We start from the raw sequence: 21908 nt of genomic DNA, 5'->3' as shown, positions 1-21908 counted from the left end.
TGCAGAGTATAATTTTGCGTATAAATCATAATCATGGGTTTATAAATGTAAGCTATCAAAGTTTGAAACACAAAACTGGGAGAAAATGAGTCAGTTTGTCTCAAGTACATTACAACTACTTTCACACAGACATAAGTTCATCCAAAGAAAAACAGAGACTTATCTAGCTACACACAGGGCGACTGCAGTCTTAGACCATCAGATTCAGACTAAACAAACTTAAATTGTTACCCAAACATCAAACGTTTTAACTAAATGTCTAAACTCAAATAACTCTAACCTGATCCTGAAACCATTTCCAACTTTACTTATAAACTTCTTTTCTTGGGGGGTGAGTTGGTGTATCTCAATTCCTGCAGCTTACTGGAAATATTTACACTCAAAAACATTGAGCGGTAATTCAGAATAGATAGAGAACTGGAATTATTGGCTGCCATTTTAGAAGTACTCTCACCTTAGAAATACTTTTGCACCACTGAAACCAGTTCTTTAAGAATGCAGTTACATATTTTGTTTAACATTCAATGTTAAACAACAGCTTTAATAGAAAACAGTGTGTGTCCAGCAGTTTAAGGGTTAAAGTAACAATCTCGAAGATCTCCGTTTCGTTCTCTTTGGCGGCACCTATGGTGATTAGGGGGAATTGCAGGTGTGTTTTTGGATCTCACTTCCCAGAGGTCCAAACAGTGTTGCCTGTGTGACGACAGTGACCCGTAAAAAACGATACACCGCTTCATACACAAGTGGGTTGAAGATTGAGTCTGTTGCATTATCTCCGCCTATCCTCTCTGGTGGACCAACCACTCCTGGGTGATGAAAAAAGCGTCACTAACTGTGCACCGCTTGTGATTTTTCCCAGTTCATAATACTGCAAATACAAGGGCTGTCATCAGTGCATCATAGACTCATTCACCATTGTGTTACTTCATTCGGCGGTAGATAGTGACTTAACAGACATTTATTTAAATGAAAATCTTCAAGATTATTGTGTCAAGGCACAGGTTCATTCAAGGATGAAAGGAACTGCTAGTCCTCATGTCATCCTAACCATCTGTGTTCCTGTGGAACTGCATTGTACACACAGTCCTGTTTCCATGCTGCACATCACTTCATATTTTCAAAATTCATCTGCAATAAAGCTCATTTATTTTAGCCTATGCCTATATGTACCATGCAAAATCTATTGATTGAACCAAGTAAAAATTTTAATGAGCAAAGTGAGCCATAGTAAAGACAGTGCAAAGAGCAAAGTTGTAGAAGTTGATTGAAAAGGCTGTCCTTTGAAATACTCTCATTATAGTTTTCAGGAACACAGCACAGTTACAGACACACACACACACACACACACACACACACATACACACACACACATACACACACAAAACTGACATACTGAAACTTTTATTTTAAAACTCAACCTGGTACAGATATAATCACAATGCTCTTCAGTACAGTGGTTAAACAGCATTGGGCCTGCAAAAGCTTAGTTTTCCTCCTTTAGGGGAATCCAGCTCCCTCAAGCTCTTTGTTTTAGTGATTCTGCAAGGCCACCCTGTGTGCTTCAACCATTCCCCTGACATTGAGTCCATCTGTCTGTATTACTGCGAATTGCTCAATTATCCCGTTTTCTACTGACTGTTGGATACTCTCTAGGAGAGCAAGATCAGACTACAACAACAACAATATTCTCTGCCACCTCCCCACTGTTGCTTGTATAAACTTTATCTCTCTGGCTCAGTGTACTGCATCTCCTCTTCCCAGAGCCTAACGCCTACCGCAGCATGGTGGGTCGTGCGGTGAACAGCACCCAATTGGCTCAGGACTACATCAAGCTGCGGACCCTGCTGCAGTCTGTGCGCTACTACCATCGAGCTCACCTCTATGGCCCCAATGCAGGGCGACCCAGGAAGAACGCCATCCTGCTGCTGGATGGGTGAGTCAGCAAGTAAAACATTGATTGGGCAAGATTCCACTCCTTGTTAGGTTATCCTGCTGGAAAAAAAGGGGGGAAGGTAGTGGAAAGTATGCTGCAGCAGTTTGGGACTTTTACTGAGCTTTACTGTGTTTAATGCACCCGCACACATGCACACGCGCATACGCGCACACACACACACACGCACACACACTAATACACACACACACACACACACACACTTATTCAGTGTTTATGGATTCCCACTGTGCAAGTTTCAGGATCTCAGCTCCAGTTATACCACGTCAGCCTAAATAAAGTGTCACCTGATTGATAACGTGACGGCACAACGTCCCACCTGCTGACTTTACCCAGAAGCTCCACAAGCTTTGGTTTGACTCTGCTGGATTATCTAACAGGCGTCTCATCACTGCAGCCTGTTTTCTCATCAGATAGTACTTGCATACTTTGAAGTCATACCTTTACTGCCAAAAAATACAAACAACCAAAAAGGTCACAGCAAACAATTTAAGTTTTATATGTAGTCTGTAGACGTTACAGTCATTCTGGTCAATATGAAAACCAGCTTGAAGAGATATTAAACGTACCTGCTGTACTGATACTGTCACAGTAAACGTTTACTTAGCTTTATTTTTGACAAAGTTATATGTAGTTGCAAGGAGGGTGTTTCTTGTTCATGCTTTTAAAGCATTTGAGATGTAAGTCTTCTCCCAATATGAATTACATTCACAAGCTACATTTTTGGAAAATGAGACAAAGAAGACAAACAAAGCACAAACACTGGCAATATTAAACGATAATATGAATTTTGTGGCTTTTTAGTTTAGCAGCCAGAGCCAATGGTTTCTTACAAGCACATGAATGCACTAACAAGAAAAAACTGTTCCTTTCACACAAGTGCAGCATCACATCGAAAATCTGTAACTTTGACAAAAAAATATTACTCTTTGTTCTTTGTAATGGCTTTACCAATCTTAAGAATATTTAAAGTCTGTGTAAATATAATTTCAAACAATAGAAACCTGATAGACAAGTGGCTGTCTGAAAGTTGGCTGTCCTCTGCTTTAAACTTTAAAGTTTTTAGTTGATCAGATATCAGAATCACATACTGGACTTTAAATGCAAATATCATACTAATGGAAATCAGACTCCTACTCTAAAATGTGGATGACATGCATTGAAAACAAACATATGAAATTAATCAACAAATTGTACAAAATGGGATGAGATTTTGCAAATGTTTAATGCAGACTGTCTGACATTGATGAATTAAATATGAAGTGACACTGCTACATTCATACAAGAGTATTGGCAGCATTTCTGTGTACTCAGGTAACACAAACCCTAATCCTACCCTGGCCATATTAACACTAACCTCCCAGTATGGGTCCCCAGGCTGCTTTTTAGTGTCACTGCCTGTCTTAGTTTGTTGAAATTTCTTCCAACAAAGAAAGGCTTTCTCAGCTGTGTTGACCAAACAGATGACGACATATTTGAAACATATTCATCCCCTCCAAAAAAGTTAAGCCTCTCTGAGTTTTTCTGCCTGTTGAAATGGAAACAAATCTGGCTAAAATGGAGGCACCAGTGGCCCTGTACAATAAACACTGACTGAAAATCAAACATAGATAGATGTGCACAACTTTGTCAGTGTTTCACAGTGTAAAAAACTTTTTCTCTGCATAAAAGATATCACCCAATAATAACAGAAATGTGACAAGTTAATTTGCATTGGTAAAAAATGAAATGCCCTCACTGCATGTAGCAGTACAAGACTAAGCGCAAGATTAAATAACTTATTCACATGTTCAGTCTGTGATATATCTAAAGAGAGTTTCACTTTGTGGCCACTGCTGGTGTCTAACAGATTTTGTTGTGAGCCATAGCTGAATGAATAAAGAAAAAAACATTTCCATAAAACTCTTGATGTTTTTTTGAGTAGACAAACAGTCCTGCACCATAACCATCAACAATAAACATTTACTTTCTGTTCTGGGTGGCTTGGAGGAAGCTGCTGTAATCAATTCTCTACTAATCTGTCGCCAGAGATTTAGGAGGCTTTTTATAAGCAGATAAGAAAACAATTAGAAGTGACGGAAGGGGGATAAATAAACAGGGAACAGCACTGCTTTTAACCAAAATAGAATCCATAAAGTTAAACTCTTCCGCACTAAAATTACAGTGCTTTTACTCACACACTTATGCAAATGTCTGTGTAGAGACATGCACAGGAACAGTTTAATGTATCTCATATCTCAGCCTGAATCTGTCTCCAGCTCCTCTTTGCAGCAGCCACACACATTTCGGTCGGCAGTTTGAAGACAGAGGAGAAAAAAAAATTTGACATGGGTGTCCATCCACTATGTACTTGAGCTACTTACATCAATGAAACCATTAGGAACTGCTGTTTATCTCACCGAGTACTGACAGTCTAAATTTACCCATAAATAAAAGGTGTGTTTGTGTACACCCGTACGTGTGTGTGTATGGTGCAATTCAGATTGATGAGCAGTGGACTCAGAGGAAAGGGAGGATGTAGATGATGAGTGGTGAGAAGAGGAGGAGTGAGAGGATGAAGAAGGAGAGAGCTGGACTATCCGTGGGTCACGGGTGTCACATTTAACGACGGGGTGATTCTTGTGTGTTTGACACTGTTACGAGGGGGTGGCTCTTGTGTTTGACAGCCCAACTACTCTGCTGCTCTCAGGAAATAAGATGAATTAGACACTGAGCTGCTCACCGTCCAAATATCAGAGCTGTACAGACTAAACACGCCAGAGCGGAGAAAGTTGTGTTTCTGTGACATGATGTTTAGAGACACACTGTTACCCCCAAATATGGAGTGATTTGGGTCAGGTACTACGCAGAAGCAAACACACACACACAGATGCAAAGGCTCAGGAGGAGGAGGGCAGACAGCAGGAGGGACTGTGTATGGGTTGAGTTTGTGTTTGTGTACAGGATGAGTCCATTAAAAAGGTAGACTGGGTTCCCACCATTTTTTTTTTCTTTTTCTTTTTGACCTCAAGGGCTGTTTGGAGTTTGTACTTAACCAACTGAAAGTAAACTCTGCAGGCTGCAGCAAGAGCTCCAGAAAACACTTCAAGTGCAGTTTAGAGTTTTCTAAATCTGTGATGCTTTTAAGGGAAAATCGCTGTTCCTTGACAACTTGGGTGTTATTTTTGTGTAGCTTTGATTGTCGTTCCTCACAGTTATGATAACTTTCTTCTTAAGAATTTAGTTGCTGAGATGTGGGGGTGCAACATTATAAACTTTTAAACAGAATGTAAACACATCTCTAGTTTTACCATACTATTTGAAACACTTATTTGGAATTGAAAATTAAGTAAACACCCAAACTGTTGGTCGTAAATGGCTTCTTCCTCGTTTAGATAAACAGCATTTTAGTGAAAAGGGCTGTTGTGATGGACATTTTGTTTTTTTTTCACCAAATGATGTGGTTTAAATAAATGGGGTTAGACTAGGGGTGTGTAAATAACCTGTCTTATCATCTGGCCATCAGCGTCCACCTTCTCAGATTGTAGCCAATGTTGGTTGGGTAAAAAGTCATCATAACTAATAAGAGTAAAGGATAGGTTCATATTTTATTATTATATTCTATTATAAAACAGCACTTCTATTTTTTTGTACAAAATTCCCTCTTTGTGTTACTATCCATCCACCACAGTTCAACACTGTCTGAACATAGAAACCGGGAAAACGCAAAGAAGGAATCTTGTTCTAAAAGGACTGTAATAATGAAAGATACCTACTTGATTTCAACAACTCAGATGGCTGAAGCCTCATTAACTTCAGCTGAACTCTGGATGCACTTTTGCACAGAATAAGGTCTGTGCATTTTGTCATGTCTTCCATTAGAAGTATTTCAGGAAGGGGATTAATGAACACTATGAACAGAGGGAATTATACCAGCAAGCAAAACTGTTTCAATGTTCATATGGGCACATGACTATAGTTTCAAAACAGACTTGAAAAAATGTGAACATATCCTTTAATTTCCTTAACTATGGAAATAGGATCCAGGTGGTAAAAAAACAAACTGAATTTGTCTTTAAGTTTTCACTTTCAAAAAATGTGCCAGGTCACGATAACTCTGTTTTTCTATTTCAGGTTCATGAAGAATGCTGGCTCAGTTGTAGACGCAGTTACGTGGCAACAGTAGGTATTTTACCCTTTTTTCTATTTTATTACTTTGTGCTTGGAAATAGCCAGAATAAACCAGCAGTCTCCTGAAATAGCTGACTATTTACTCAAGGAACCATTAATCCAAAAGGTCATGTTGGGTTTTTGTACCATTATCACCACACTGTGTGCATGCAGTAGGCAGTGGCCAAAAATAACCATTATTAACACTGTTACTGAGAGAGATAGACGCATAATGTGGAGAACGGTGTTTATTCTGCAAATGGAACAACAGGAAAAAGAACCGGACAGTGTGTGTGCGTTAAATTGGGAACACCTGCCATTTGTCTATTGCACATACTGTAGGAATGCATACAAATATATCATTGGTTTGATCTTTGTCTCCCATGTTTTATCTGTGTCTTTACACACGCATTTAAGTATGTACAAAGACACACCCGCTGTAAGCTCAGACAAACCTGAGTGAGTGGTCATTAAGGTGAAGGTCAGGTCTGATTAGAAGAAACGGAAGGCGGAAGCGCTGTCAGTAAGGCTTAGAAAAACACCACCCACACTGTTAAAATCAAACCATATGCGCTGGTTCATTCTCTCTGTCAATTAGCCCGTTTTACACTAGAGGTCCAGATTCCAGTCTAACCAGGCTGCGTGACAGAAACTCTGACCTCTACAAAAGAAGCCAAACTAATAAAAGTGGAGACCAACCATTAACACGTCTACAACACAGGTTTCATTCCACTGCAGTTGGCTCAAGTTGTTTCAAATCAGAGCGATGTTCATTATAAACTGGTTTAGTGAATTATTTGTTAGAGATGATCTCCAACTGTGGCTTAGATGTGTTCTTTTGGAGTGATGAAACACGTTGGTTATGAAGTGAAATATTTGTGAACCTCCAGATCAGGAAACTTTGATATGTGGTTTGCATTATGTTATGACGTTTTTCCACAATATTGTAGTTTCATATTTGGAGCATCTTGTCTCAGTTACTGCCTCTCCATTTTTGGATTCACCAAGAAAACGTGATCAGAATGTTTGGTCAGTCTTTCCGTCTCTTTCTTTCTCCATCTTTCCATCTTTCTATTTCTTTATAGAAAAAAACGCCTATTTTCTCACTTTTCACCTTTTATAGCCAAGCCATGATAGTTGTTTTTATTTGTTCAGGTTTTAGGATGTCTGTCTCTGAGATTTCTGCTTCCGCCACAATATATAGGAGGTAAATGGACTTTCTTTTGTGGTGCTCACATGACATTTAAAATTTTTTTTTTAATTCAACAGCAGTACGTCTTTCCAGAAACAGTGTCCCCATTATTCTGGATAATCCACAGAACCCACAGTGTGAACACACCACAATTTTAATAGGGACTATTTCTTCAGTAGTTCCAGTGAAAACTTGCTGCTGTTTTTGTTTCATTTTTTAATGTAATTGTTTTCAATGCTGTGATCTCCACAAACGAAACTCTTTTCACCTCTATTGTGTTGAGGTGGTTGCAAGACCGATATCTGAAACCTAAGCAAATAAAACCAAACCAATTGGCATGCCAAGATGCCACTAGAGTGAACATATGTATGGTGATTTGGGTGAACTGACCCAGACCTAACTTTAACACCCACAACCTCTAACCCTAACTATAGTGGACAGGACTTGTTTCATGGTGAGAATTAATCCTGTCACAGCTGAGTGACCAGACAGCTGCCAGTTGTACCTGTGAAAATATGTAATAAAGTGAATGAGACAAATGTACCCCTTTTTGCTGTTTAGATGCCCCTGAGCAACACACTTAATGTGAGCCCTAATTGCTAGCAGTGGGGTATTAGTGGTGTGAACATGTGAGAGTGAGACTGGAGAACACATGCTCAGCAAAAAAAAACAACAAAAAAACTACACATTTTTTTTTAATCATGTAATGATAAAAGATGCACTTTTATCTTTTGAAAATTTGGCGTACTTTTACTCAGCAGACAGAAAGTCAGGAAGAATTTTACTTCCTTTAGATACATTCTCATTCTTTGGTTTTGCTATTTGCAGCCATGCAGTCCTATTTAAAACCGTGCAGGATGACACATTATACCCATTTCTCTTGTTTCTTGTCAGAACGACAGTGGTACTGCATGCCAGAGAGCGTGGTGTGTCGGTTATTTACAGCGGAGGGTAGAAAAAAGAGATATTAAAGATTTGTGATCGCCTCCTTTCTAGCCTTAAAATCGCAGAGGGACTGTAAATTTACAGATGGCATTCCTGGGGGAAGCTACATATCCTTCAGCTGTTCTAAAATGATTGATCTGATGATAACCTGCTGGTCCACATCAAGGAACACATCCTCTTCTTGCTTCACTACCCCTCCGCTCACCCCAAATCTCTCACTGCAGCAGATGGTCATTCCTTGACACTTCAAGTGCAATTATTATAAGTTAATTTAAGTACTAAGCTTGTACTTTTCTTAAGTTTTAATTAGATTTTTTTTACTCCACAATGGCTCTAGTTATTTAACAAAATCAGGTTTTAAATGATGAGGAGACTGTAAAGTAATACAAAAAAAAGAATATTATAATGGCTTTTTCTTTGTCCATTTATTTCTATTCTATTAACATAATATTGAATGTTCTTAGTGGTGTCATTACAAGCATTTTGTTCTCATTCTTCATATTAAACATAATTAACTGGCTAAGAGTTTCAGCAACTGTACTTTAAACATACACATCAGATACAACTCAGAATTAAAAATAAATCACATTTTAAAACATTTAAAACAAAAGTAAAAAAAAAAAAAATAGCACTCCACTTAAATAACCATGAAGTGATTGACTGTTTCAGAAAGAATCAAGATTCAACACTTTCTTACTTTGTTCTCTTCTGCAGTGAAAATAAGATGCAGAAAATGTTAATAATACTCACCAGGAAAACAAATCGGTCGTCCCAATGGACGCAGCTTTTTTTCCCCTTTACACTGACATAGTATGCAGCATGACGAAAACTGAGACATGTTCAACACTACAGGGAAGCAGCCATAAGCGAAACCATGTCCAAAACGCAAGGTACGAGTTTTGAAGGAGAAATGCAGGACTTTTACTTTAAGTTGAGTATTTTTCCATTCTGATATTCATTCTTTTCCAACTCTAATCCCTGTCAGATTTCATCAAATCTCTTACTTTAGTCTGTACTATATTTCTTTGTTAATAGAGTGCTAGATAGTTTTGTTAGTGGGAAGTCTTTGATGTGGTGCTGGCTCTCAGTGAGAGCTGTGTAAAACAAGATGACCAAGTGGATCTTTGTCTGAGAACATTGCCGTACAGTGTTGCATTTTTGCATTTTATTGAACTCTGGTCAGTCTGGCAGCTAAGGTTTCATGTAAAAGTTTTGTTAAACTAAGGAAAAGGTCTTGGTTCTGTTTTAGGAGCTTAGATTGGAGCATTTTGGCTGACAACAAAATCTTTATGGGGTTTCAGCTCAAATGAACCACAAAACTTGGATGTTTAGTAAAGAAAGTTGCCTTGTTACCTGGTGCATTTATAGGCTGTTGCTAAAATTCCCAGGAGTACTGATTTGTGCAAGATATAACTATATAGCTATAACTTGTACTGTGTTTTATTCTGTTTCCATATATGAACTGGAATTTCTTACCCTGGGATCTGGACTGAAGAATTATTGTGAGCTGTCTGGAAAGATGACATGATAACCAAATAATTTGTTTAAAGCCATGACTTAATCCATGCGTTGTTTACAGTTTGAGGCCAGGAGCTTGGGACTTCTCCAACATTGTGACGAAAATTTCAACGAAGTTAAGCTCAGATTGCAACACGGCCTCACCCTGCATGAACAAAATTCAACTTGGTTCTCAGCAGTTTTGTTGACAAATCTGTCATTTCGACAGACTTTCCCAAAACAGGTTCAAAAGTGGTTTGACTTTTGTTTTGAAATCTTTTGATGCTGCAGTTGGTATGATCTTCTTGTCTTCTGGCTTCATTATTCACAATATAATGCAATACATCATTGGCAATGTCCATTTAATTCGTTGAACCTCTGATTGAGGAATATACTCTAAGGAACTTGATAGACTCAATTAAAAAATTCATATCATAGCTTTCCTGGAGTGTTCTCTGGTTTAAAGAAAGAAAAAAGGTAAATTTGCAGAAAACATTTGCAGCTTTAATGGAACTGAACTAATCTGGTGTCTTAGTAACATTTGTTGCTTTATGGACTCTGTAATGAGTCGCAGATTTTTTTTAAATCTCTAATAAACAGGTGTTTCATTAGTTTCTCTTATAATGCCAAATAATGCCTCTACCTGAGTCATTTTATTCTACGCCAACACAGTTAATTATATCGTAAAACAACATTGCTGATGGATGTAAGTGTATATTTATGTATAATATTTATTTTGCCAAATAATGCCTCAACTTGAGTCATTTTATTCTATGCCAAGATAGATTTAGTGCAGTCAGACCACTGAGAGAAGATAAAAAAGACAGTATGTTTTCGTTTCAACTTAAAACCATAGTTTGGATTTTAAAATTTGAATAGCACATTACTCTGTCTGTGAATGGAAGGTTGAAAGATGTTTGAGCAGCTCTGTTAGAGCCTGTAGGACCTGAAATGACCTGACCATGAAGATGAGTTGGCTAATGAACACTGTAATTCCCAAATGTCCTTCCAGCTCACTGTTGAAGTTTTGAAATTCAACACAGGAAATTCAAGGTTTTGAGACTCTATTTGACAATATAATAACTATAAACTATAACAATTTTAACAATGTTGCGTATTCTTAGAAATGTCGTTGCTAGCATTTTCCAGTGTTCACACATTCTTCTCTTTATAGTTATCATAAGTAACTTCAGCTTGGGGAGTCAGCTGCATACTGAACTGACTGATTGATTGACTGTCATTTTGAGACTCACGCAAAAAATGTTTTTTTTTTTCTTCTGCAGCGCAAATAAGATGTAAATGTGTTTTATGGTACCTGAAACATGAACAAAAGAGTGTGGTGTTGGCTAGTTCTCCAAGGCACTTTGGAAACAGCTGAGTCTCCAGCTGTATAGTCATGATGTTTGTTTTAGGGCAGGTTTGTGTTGCTCCCTTGTTTTCCTCTCTTGGATGCTTGCAGAGGATCTTGGAAAGGCTCTCTGTCTGCCCACAGGATGATGTTCGTAAAGGACTTTGGCGCAAAGTACCAATAAATTGTTCTCTCATCATGCTCTCTTAACATCATTTTTCATCATCATTCTCTTTGTGTCTCTATCGCACACACAGACAGAATCACTGCAGATGGATGTCTGCATTGTTCCGTCTGAGGCAGAAATCCCCATGCTTCCAATTCCTCCCTTATGCAATCCCACATTTTGACACAGAATTGGATTGTCAGTACGCTAAAGTATAGTTGAATATGTCAGTCCCTCTTCATCATAATTGTCATAGTGAAATGATATATTGTGTGAGACCAAAAAAATATAAAAAATATACTTCATGGTTTTGGATTTTAAACCTGCAGTCCATAAGGAGCCTTACATTCAAACTACAAGCTGACGGAGCGTTTAAGCTAGCGTTGCATTGTTGTTATACAGTGCAATGAAAATGTCACTGACCTACCAGGGAATGAAATATGCTATCATAGTATATAATTGTATATTATTTAACAAAGTGATGAAGTTAGATGACACTGAGATTGACAACTGCACAAGTTTGACCTGAAGGAACTGAACATTTTTCATTAGCATGCAGTATGAAGAGCATCTTAAGAATGGGGAGACACCACAGTAAATGTCCACCTTTCAGTATGTCACCACTGTCCAACATGCAAATGTATATAATAGCCTTATATAACATGTAATTACACTTTTAACTTCAAATTCTGCCAATTTGAATTCAGATTATATAAGATCAAACTCTGAACAGGATATTCGAGAATAGATGTATGAATGGAGAATCCAACTGAGGCTTGTAAATTTCAGTTTATTATTCACCACGTGTGTAATAAACACCATCACCATGTATGTTGCTCACATTATAAAGAGTGCATAGAGTGTTTCTCTCACTGTATTTCCCTTGTATTTTCCATACAGTTATTACATGGATGGCAGAGTTAACAAAGTGGAGGACTTCCTAAAAACTCGTCTGTTGGACACACTGACAGAGCAGATCACTAAAGTCACCAAGGTATTGGTAAATCCTTACATTTTTTTCAAACTTTAAATAATCTCAGTTTATATATACCTGCATGTACAGGATACTGTATATTGCATATCTCCTTGAACTGTTTCTGAAGGGGCTGCTTCATGATTTATTTCAAGTCATATTTAGGTCTGTACATACACGATTGGGGTAATATTTGCTATATATTTCAGAGGTCATATGTTGGTCTTTTCCCTGTTAAACAACTTCCATTTCTATCAATCTAGACTTTCTTTCAGTGAAGCAAACCTCCTCGAGGGAGAATATGAAGAAATAACTAATTTTTATCTTAGGATAAATTTGCATTTCTTTTGACTTTGCCAAGTTATGGATCGTTTCAGCCTTCAGCTAGTTTTGTGATGATACAGCCACATGTGCAAACCACAAGAGCGAGCCCTCCGGGTAAGAGTGCTGTGTCCATGATGAGGTAATACTATCAACACAAGCTGCTGTGGCAGGCTCGCTGAGTTTTGTGATATGAGCAGCGCCAGCGTGCCTGAGGGAAAAAGAAGCAATCGTTCCCAAGAACAAAACATTAAATGAAATCGAACAGGAATGGGATTCTTTACCACTACAGCCAAAGTCAATGAGCTCAAGGTTTTGTGTGTGCATGTGTGTTTGTGTACATGCACTTAATAAGTTTGCGTCATTGTGCATCTGTATATTTCTGTGTCTGTTTACATACATTCTATGTTTTGTTGCTAGCTGAAATTAATTTCCACAAGCTTGCAGAGTCATTGAGATTCACTCAGTATCATAAAAGCATTTAGAACAAAAATAAATATACAGCACTAAATTACTCCTAAAAAGAATTATAATCAAAATAAATGTTGCGGTTCTTAAAATAAATTGGACTGGAAATTGTGCATGGATCCAAATACAGCTTTCACAAAGTTGAATTCTACATGAATTTTGTAAATATGCCTGTGTTTCCATCATTTATTGCAGGTTGTGAACACACACACTCCTGGTAAGAAGGTGTGGCTGGGTGGACTGGGTCCAGCATGGGCAGGAGGCATTAATAATCTCTCGGACACATACGCTGCCGGATTTTTGTAAGTACTGTTGTCATACTGCAACTCCTTAGGAAACCATTGTGGTGTGCTCTGTGGATAATGATTTCATAATAATAAACTAACTCTTGTATTTGTCAAAAAAGAATTCATTTCCAAAGCATTATGTATTCTATTATCTAAATTTGTATCAAGTCATGTCAGTTTTTCAATTTTATTTATATAGCCCAATGTCACAAATCACAAATTTGCCAAGGGGCTTTACAATATGTACAGCATATGATACCCTACTAGACTAAGACCCTTGATTCAGATAAGGACAAACTACCAGAGAATAACTGTGGAAAAAATGGAAGAAACCACAGGAAGATCAACGGAGGAGGGATTCCTCTTCCAGGACAAACGGACATGCAAAAGATGTTGTGCATACAGAATAGTCCAAAATAGCAAAATTACAATACAGAAAATCATGATGACAAAATTACAGATGTATTGTAAACATGCATGGTAAACACAATCAAATACATCCATTGATTCTTTGCTAATGTAATTATCTGTGTTTATGTGTTCACATTTACTACTCATGTGTATTGTTTTATATTGCAGGTGGGCTAACACACTGGGAATGGCTGCTGTTCAGGGAATTGATGTTGTCTTGCGTCACTCATTCTTTGACTATGGATACACGCACCTTGTTGACCAGCACTTTAACCCTTTACCTGTAAGTTTTGGCATCTCAAAAGTATTTCAACAATGTTTAGCGTAACTATTGAATCAAGTTCACCCCTCGGTCTCCGAGGCCAACAACGTTGAGGTTAAGGTTCTGGACCTTCTCCATACCAACCCCAGTCCAGTTTGCCTTGCCTGATGGCACCTCTCGCTCTTTCCCGTGGGAGCTATTAGCTGAGATGAAAGGCGTTTAGTGGTGATGAGTGGTTAGACGCGGGGGCGAAATGCCATGTAACCTTAGCCCTTTGTCAGTAGCTCAGGACAGTGTCACTGCTCCCCTCATCCCCCATCATAACTGTGTGCTTCTCTGTGCGGGACAGTCGGTCGGTGAGAGATCTGCAACCTGAGATGCTGATACACAGGCATGTTAGTAAAATACCCTGCAACACTGTGTGAAATGGAACTGCTCAGTCCCAGGTTGCTCTGCGTTTGGGTCTGAATAATGCTGGTACAGAGATGCAACAAGCTTCATCCACAACACTGAATTAACAACCTGAAATGCTCAGTTCATTTTTCTGTTGTGCATCATCAGTCCATCTGAAGAATTTAAATACACAGATTTGTAGGAGGCAGACTTCTGAGGTCGTAATGTTCATTTAATGTTCAGTCGTAATTTATTTCTTCTAAAGGGAGAAACTATTTTATCCTAGAGTTAAACTGATTCCATTTTGCTTGGAAAAGAATAAATTAGACGTGTGAAGTGTGATAAAATGCAACCATGAGCCAAGTTCATAAAAAAGATTTATTAAGTTCATAAAAAAAAAGGGTGTATATTAAGTTGTGGCAGAGCAGGGGTGAGAGGCTTACATTAAGGACATTAAATCAGTAAATCATTGTTCCTACACCAAAGGAGAAAGATGATGGAATCAAGACATTTATCACACATTTGTTACTATTCAAGATTCTTTTATTCTTGCTTTGGTCAGAAATAGCTGCTTTGGCAATCCAAAATACCATTGAACAGCTAGTGTTATTAGGTTCATGAACTAATCACTTGTGCAAATCTGACAATAATTATTTCACTAAATCCCTCATTAGTAGTCTCCAGCGTGGATATGCCTTTTTGAGCCTCACTTCAACTATAAGATATTAAACAATCGAGATGGCTTCATTTTTCTTCCCTCTTTGTCTCCATTATTTTTCTGGGGCTGACGGTCTCCCGCTAGGATCACAATGCTTTTAACATGGCTGGATGTCTGAAGGCTGCACCAGCCTACCTGCTGAGAGAATTCACTGCAGGGCCAACCTGTCCTCTGCATGAGATATTTATGACCTGGCCCCTTCCCCTATTGGATGACTCCTCCATTGGTAGATGTTGAATCCAGTCCCAGCACACTGAATGACTCAACCACTTCACCTTTTTCCACTCTTATCCTATTGCTTTTTCTTTTATGTCCCAGTCATCCACCCTTTTCTATTTTTTTTTTATAGTTTTCTATTTGCAGAGATGGGTTGTAAACTCCCAGTGCCAGTTATTCATATCAGAGATTACTTTTTTGAGATACAGAAATGTCAGTAATCTGTACCTGGAAGTTGATGGAGAAGTATTTCTTATGTCTGAAAAGACTAACCTTCTGATCTGCTTCATAATTTGAGAAATTATTTATTGCTCAGACACAAAGCAGGGAGATAAGGCATTAGGATGCACTTACAAACTACAGCTTGTCTATTGTCCATTTTGAACCCTCCACCTTGCAAACTTTCATAACTGCAAACATATTTAGGGTTCACTTGTATATATTTTTACCTTTTCCTGAATATGTTTTTCTGTCTTTGTTTATAATGGCTATTATTTCTTAATTTTCTCATGGGAAACCCAATTACAGCATGCTGATAATTGTCTAGTTAAATTAAAAACACTGAAACTAATGTTGAACTTCCCGCTGGATGCAGTGAAATACTGTAACCTCGAACTTTGATCTTGTGGTTTGCAGACATTAACAGGGTCTCAACCAGGCAGTCTGACTCTCATTTGCCCTATTTAGCTAAACGTTTAAGGTTAATTGTTATTCTCCTTGTTTTCGTCCTCTGTTCCCTTAACTGTGCAGCTGAGGTTTGATTGGTCTCTGGTGTATGGTTTTGCTTTTCTGGAGTCCTTGAGATGTTACTGTTTTTTATGTATGCTTGGCTGTCTTTCTGTCTGTTTCTCTACCTTTATTGATCGTATTTTGACAGTTGTCTGTCTGTTTATCCATCCATCTAAAGGGGAAATTGAGGGCAAAAAAGACAGGAGACAGGGAGACAGGCAGGCAATCAGACAGGAAAACAGGCAGACAGTCAAACTACTGCGGATTTTGGATCTCAGCTGATGTTTCCTAATGCTACAAAAATTTCAGAGTGATGCTGAATGTACCTTAAAATATATTGATGGTTTCTTTTACTGGAGTTTTAAAATTTAAATACAAAGCAAGAATATAGCATCACACAGACCATCTTGCACAAATAAAACTCCAAACTCATAACAGTTCTTTGTTTTATACACTATGTAATAATTATAGATCACAGCTTTGGCCATACAGTACATTTATCCATCCATCCCTCTGCTTGTGGCGAACACTATACAGTTCCATACTGTGCTCTGCTTCTTCGATGCCTTGGCAGCAAATTAAGTTAAAGCCTGCATGGAAAAAAGAAGCCCTTAAATGTTGCCATATGCAGGATTGCATGGGAACTTCCTGAGGAACACATGTTGCTCTGGGTCTCTTGGAGAGGTGTTGAGTCTGTGTAGTCTATAGAGTGAGACGCAGTATAGTGGACCACTCAGCAATGATAACAGAAAACAGCAATTCATGATGGAGCAAAATATTTTGTTAAAAATGTCATATTTAAGACCTGTCAATTCTAAACGGGTCAGCGGTTGTTGGATACAATGTGACATGTTACACGGGACAATCAGCTCCAACAAAATGTCGGGTGTCAAAGCGCTGACATATTTGGACTTGACATTTTTGTGGAATGTAACTCTCTTTTCACTACGTTGAATACTAATTGCTTTGCTGGCACATTCTTAATTCTCACAGTTTGTGAAACTTAATCTGTTTCTACAATTACTAGCCCATTTCATGGCTGAGTAAACAAAATGGAGATTTTAGGAATATTTCCTTTCAGTGGATTCCAACATTAACCTTATTAGTGGTCACTTTCAATAAAAATCCTCACTTTGGATTTGTTTTGGTATTTAAAGAGCAGACAATTTGAAACTGTCTCTCTGCAGTGAGACTGGCCGAATGAATAAAAGTCATTTGTGTGTCTTTGTGTGCTTACAGGATTACTGGTTCTCTCTGGTCTTCAAGCGTCTGGTTGGTCCGAGGGTTTTATCTGTGCGGGTTGCTGGACTGCAGAGGAAGCCACAACCAGGACGAGTCATACGAGATAAGCTACGTATTTATGCGCACTGTACCAGCTACTACAAGTACGTGCTCAACCACCAAGCATTAGTTTATAACCTGCCTTTAAACACAGCAAGCATGTATATTATATCATCTTAGCCTTTCAGTGATGTGTAGCGATACTTTAGGAATGTCCTTGAAAATTTAGATTGAAAACAGACTACTGCAGATTTTACTTTTTTCTACTCTTTGTGTCCTCCTGCAAACACCTGAGGCTCAGTGTCTGCCGGGGAAGAACAAAATCCCCAGCCAGCCCATTCAGCTTCCCATAAATAAGCAGACTGCAGACACCCGCTCATTCACAGCTCAGAGCCTATAAAACTTAACGGGTATCACTTATCAGGTGTGTGGGTTCTGTCTCCCTGCCGTCAAAGAGCCGCTGAAAGGTGTGCTAGGCCTTTATCCCATCTCGGATTGGCTGGAGGGGGTTATTTGAGGGGGAGGGGGAGGGACAATAAGGTGGTCTGTGCCGGGAGGAGATAAAGAGTGCCACCATGGCCTGTTCAAGGTTATCATTTAACCCAGGCCAGTGGCTGTCAGCACCAGGCTAGACTTACGGCCTTACTCTAGACTTACAGGTGGAGCATCGCTTAGAAAAATGTTCAAGCGTTACACTGGTAGATAGGCGATAGATGGTAAATGGGGTTTGAGGAGTTGCATAACCAACACTCTGCTGTAAAAGGCCGGATGACATGCCCACAGATATTTGAAATAGTTTTCAACAAGTGTACTCACTCAACCACCTGGTATGTATGGTGAAATTGTGCAGAGATACTCATGGCATGTGGTGTCGCTCAGCTCCACTCAACATACCAATCGGCCTTGGACTCATATGATCAGACAGTGAGGCACTGAGGCAGTCCCTCTTGAATCCAAAGCCACTTCAGCTGCCATTATTTCTGCCACTTTGTGGTTTTACACAGTCAGCCCGTAAGTGGACGAACCATTGCAGTTATAGTGGTTTGACTGTGCTGCATAGACAGCAAAGAATATATGCTCAGGCAGTCAGTGGTTTGAAAAGTCTTTGCAGATTAGATATTTGACTTTCACTGCCCTTTTACCCCTTTTAGTGGTTTGCATGGCATTTTTTTCACTTTCCAGCGATGCACCAACATCAAACGGCATCAACACATGTTTATGTTCCTGGTTTGGATCTCTAAGAACCTCATCATTTGAAAGGCCCGAGAGGTCATTATCTCTCCCTCCATCTAACCATGTGATCTATCACTCAGAGCCACGGTCCATGTTTCCCAGAAACAAGCCTCCAAGTGTTTAACACAGAGCCAGACACGCAGAGTTTTTATCAGCAGTACATTACTCATACTTTTCTTGTCAATATATGCAATATTAGTAGTCTTGCTGGGTTGATGGAATACGTGGCTCAGCCTGTGCCCAAAAGAGCAAAGATTAACATCAAATCGAAAGTCAAGATTGCTTTATAGATGTGAGATTTTGGAGGTGGTAAGAGTTGGGAGAGATGTCTGCTAGAGCGTTTAACCAGCCCTGAGCCCTGACCCTGAACACCAAGGCCGACATGTGGTATTCACTACAGCTGTGTTGTCTTTGTCCTCATTTCTGGGCTCTTATTAGATTTTATCATGTTTGTCTTATCCGTCTCGCTTAGTTATTTACCTTTGACCAGTATTGCTATCAGGTTGTGTCCCCAGTGTTTTGCTCTCAGGAGAGGGACTCAAACACTGTTGTCTGTGTAACTCAAGAAGTGTTGCCTGTTGTGTTCACACCCTTCATGTGACCCTTGACTATACAGTGACAGGTTTTAATATTGGATACTGTACAAGAGAAGCAGATATGTGCTTCAGATAGCCTTTATTAGGGTAATAAGGGCCTGGAAGATGAAATGTGGTTTAAAATGTTACCTTCTAAATATAGATGATAGGTTTTACTCTGTGGTAAGGGACAACTTGCTGCTAATGGAATTCTCTTCTTGAACATGCTATTTCTTCCTTTATTATTTTTATATGAGCCTTTTGATCCAGATTAGATCAAGGAGTTGTGGTTTGATCCTGTTACTATATGTGATAAAAATATCAAAGACTTTCTTCTCTTTGTAGTCATCTTTAATTATAGAGAATTTTATTCCACATGGCAATGTAATGTATAATAAATCCCCATAAGCAGATGTGAAGAAAAGGTTTTTTTTGTCTTCTCTGAAGGTAAAGGAAAATTAATGTGGTGTTGTTCATCATTTTCTTTACTGTACCAGTCATAACTATGTGAGAGGCTCCATAACGATCTACATCATCAACCTGCATCGGTCGCGGAAGAAAATCAAGTTGGCGGGGACGTTACGGAACAAGACTGTCCATCAGTACCTGCTGCAACCCTACGGCACTGACGGACTCAAAGCCAAGTTAGTGCACACAAACACACACGCATGCATAGACACAGAAATGCATCGATAGAGTATCCTTTTCTATTCTATATTTGATATGCACTGGTGAGAGACCCATAACGCAGCTGCACGAGTCTTCCAGTCCTGTTGTTGCTTATATGAAAAAAACAAACAAACAAATAAAAAAGTGGATAATAAATAGTTGAAGTTCAAAAAGTAATCAATTAACAATGGTCTTAAAGGTGTTGAGATAAGGAATAGTGATAGTGATGATTTTATTCAAGGCTTAAAAAAAAGTTTCATAAACTGCTTTTTAGGTCTTAATTTTTTTTTGGACAGCCTTAATATTTTGTTAATCACTGTCCCTTCAAATGCTGCACTGAATCAATTTGGTAGAATTTTAAGAGAACACCGAATGATGGACTTGAGCTGTATAATTTTGGCATGTTGCGTCTATATACACCACAAAAAATATACACTTGCATGTATTAACTTCTCCCTGTCTTGATTGAAATTCCAGATATATATAACACTTACAGCAAACTCTTAACATAATTTTTGTTTTGTCAGTGAAGAACCATTAAGGTTCTGATATTAATTCAGACATATGTTGTACTGCGTTACTGTAACTTGCCAACGTTATGAAAGGAAACATTCAGTGAGCCCAGAGCGCTTCACAGAGGTCCAGTGTATTTGTGTCTCCTTGTTTCAATGTTTTATCAATGGATTTTTATGTCCTTTTAGGTTCATACCATTTTAACTGTTCACTATTTTTTATTAGCTATGATATATTACACTTTATGTAACAAGGTAATATAATTCCTACTGCCTTACATATCCCTTAAAATAAAAAGTTTATGCTTTCATCCTCTCCCTCTCCTCTCCCCTTTCAACCCCTGGCCTGTTATTCTGACTTAGATTTAAGCCTCAAATCCTGAAATAACAGCCTAATGACTCAAGACTCAAGTGTGTGTGTGTATGTGTGTGTGTTATATGATACCTACATGAGGCCTTAACAGAGGCTCAGGCATGATCCTTAAATAACAGTGTAATGATGGAGGATGTTTTAGGTGTTAGAACAGGATTGCAAGGAAATTAATAGGAGAGCAAACTAACGATGGGCCATTTTCAGGCCTTAAGTGCTTTCCTTTACCACAGGCAGTGCCGGGAGACTTTTATGAAGAATTTAGCAACACCAGATGTCTATAAATTTGTGTTGAGTAGTGGGACTTTTTAACGCTGGCCAAGTATTTAGGTCCATACATGTTGGAGGAAAGCTTTGAAAAATTCAGTTTGATTCATAACATGTCATTATTGAACATAATTTTATTTGATATTTTATTGAATTTTAGGTTCACGTAAAAATATCCAGCCTGGCTGGCCTTAATCTCTACAATAACAGCAACACTTTAAATTTAAAAAGATGTACATTAAAGGTGACATTACATTATAAACACAGTAAAAGGAGAGTATTTGATTTATTTATATAAAATGACAGGGAGTTATGTTAAAACAATAACCTATATAGATAAAAAGAAACAATGCTCTTTTGAATAAAGAAAAGCATGAAAGTACTGAAGCCAACTCTTAAGCAGGAAGTTTCAAAACATATTTGCAGTGTTTCTAATATTCTATTATTTATTGTGCCACCTTTTTTGTGACAATTATCCTTTCAATAAACCATAATCCAAGTAAATTTCTATTTCTATAATACTTGTAATATAAATCATTGATTCTAGGAGAGAAATAAAACGGAAAAAAAATAGAAAGTGAGACATGAGGCAGCACTCTTCTCCAGGCAAAGAGATAGAGAAAGGTGAAGAGTTTCCTGTAACAGGGCATGTCAGCATTTACTGACTAACAGGTTTAGGTCAGCAGCATTTTTCAATATGTTTTCAATATATATCAATGTATCCTAGAGTTAAAAATGAAAATGAAAGAAAAGCGTTTTGTGCCATTTCTAGTGAGCCTATGTCCGTAACTTAAGAACTTAAGAAGATATAGCAGCAAACTGTGGAACAAAACTCATATTAAATAGTATGGAGTATTAATTGTTTCTAAATAATACTGTGGATAAACTTCCTCATAGGAAAACATATTTCAAACATTTTTATTCGTAAAAGCTGTTGAAGTTCTGTTACCAGGACTGCCAGTAGTCATAGTGATT

The 21908-nt window shown here is 38.3% G+C and overlaps 1 protein-coding gene across 1 annotated transcript in view; it reads left to right on the top strand.

Annotated features, from left to right (window-relative positions):
* hpse2 (heparanase 2) overlaps window positions 1-21908 on the top strand; it is a 53553-nt gene that overhangs the window by 29154 nt on the left and 2491 nt on the right. Inside the window, exons 5-11 of the mRNA XM_044372839.1 lie at window positions 1762-1933; window positions 6065-6112; window positions 12149-12242; window positions 13206-13312; window positions 13877-13991; window positions 17266-17411; window positions 19613-19759. Of these exons, the coding sequence (XP_044228774.1) occupies window positions 1762-1933; window positions 6065-6112; window positions 12149-12242; window positions 13206-13312; window positions 13877-13991; window positions 17266-17411; window positions 19613-19759 (829 nt within the window). The remainder of the gene's footprint in view (window positions 1-1761; window positions 1934-6064; window positions 6113-12148; window positions 12243-13205; window positions 13313-13876; window positions 13992-17265; window positions 17412-19612; window positions 19760-21908) is intronic.

The sequence above is a fragment of the Thunnus albacares genome, chromosome 14, assembly GCF_914725855.1.
Source record: "Thunnus albacares chromosome 14, fThuAlb1.1, whole genome shotgun sequence".
NCBI lineage: Eukaryota > Metazoa > Chordata > Actinopteri > Scombriformes > Scombridae > Thunnus > Thunnus albacares.
The sequence above is the reverse complement of the archived record's forward strand: the minus strand, read 5'-3'. Positions and strand labels throughout refer to the sequence as shown.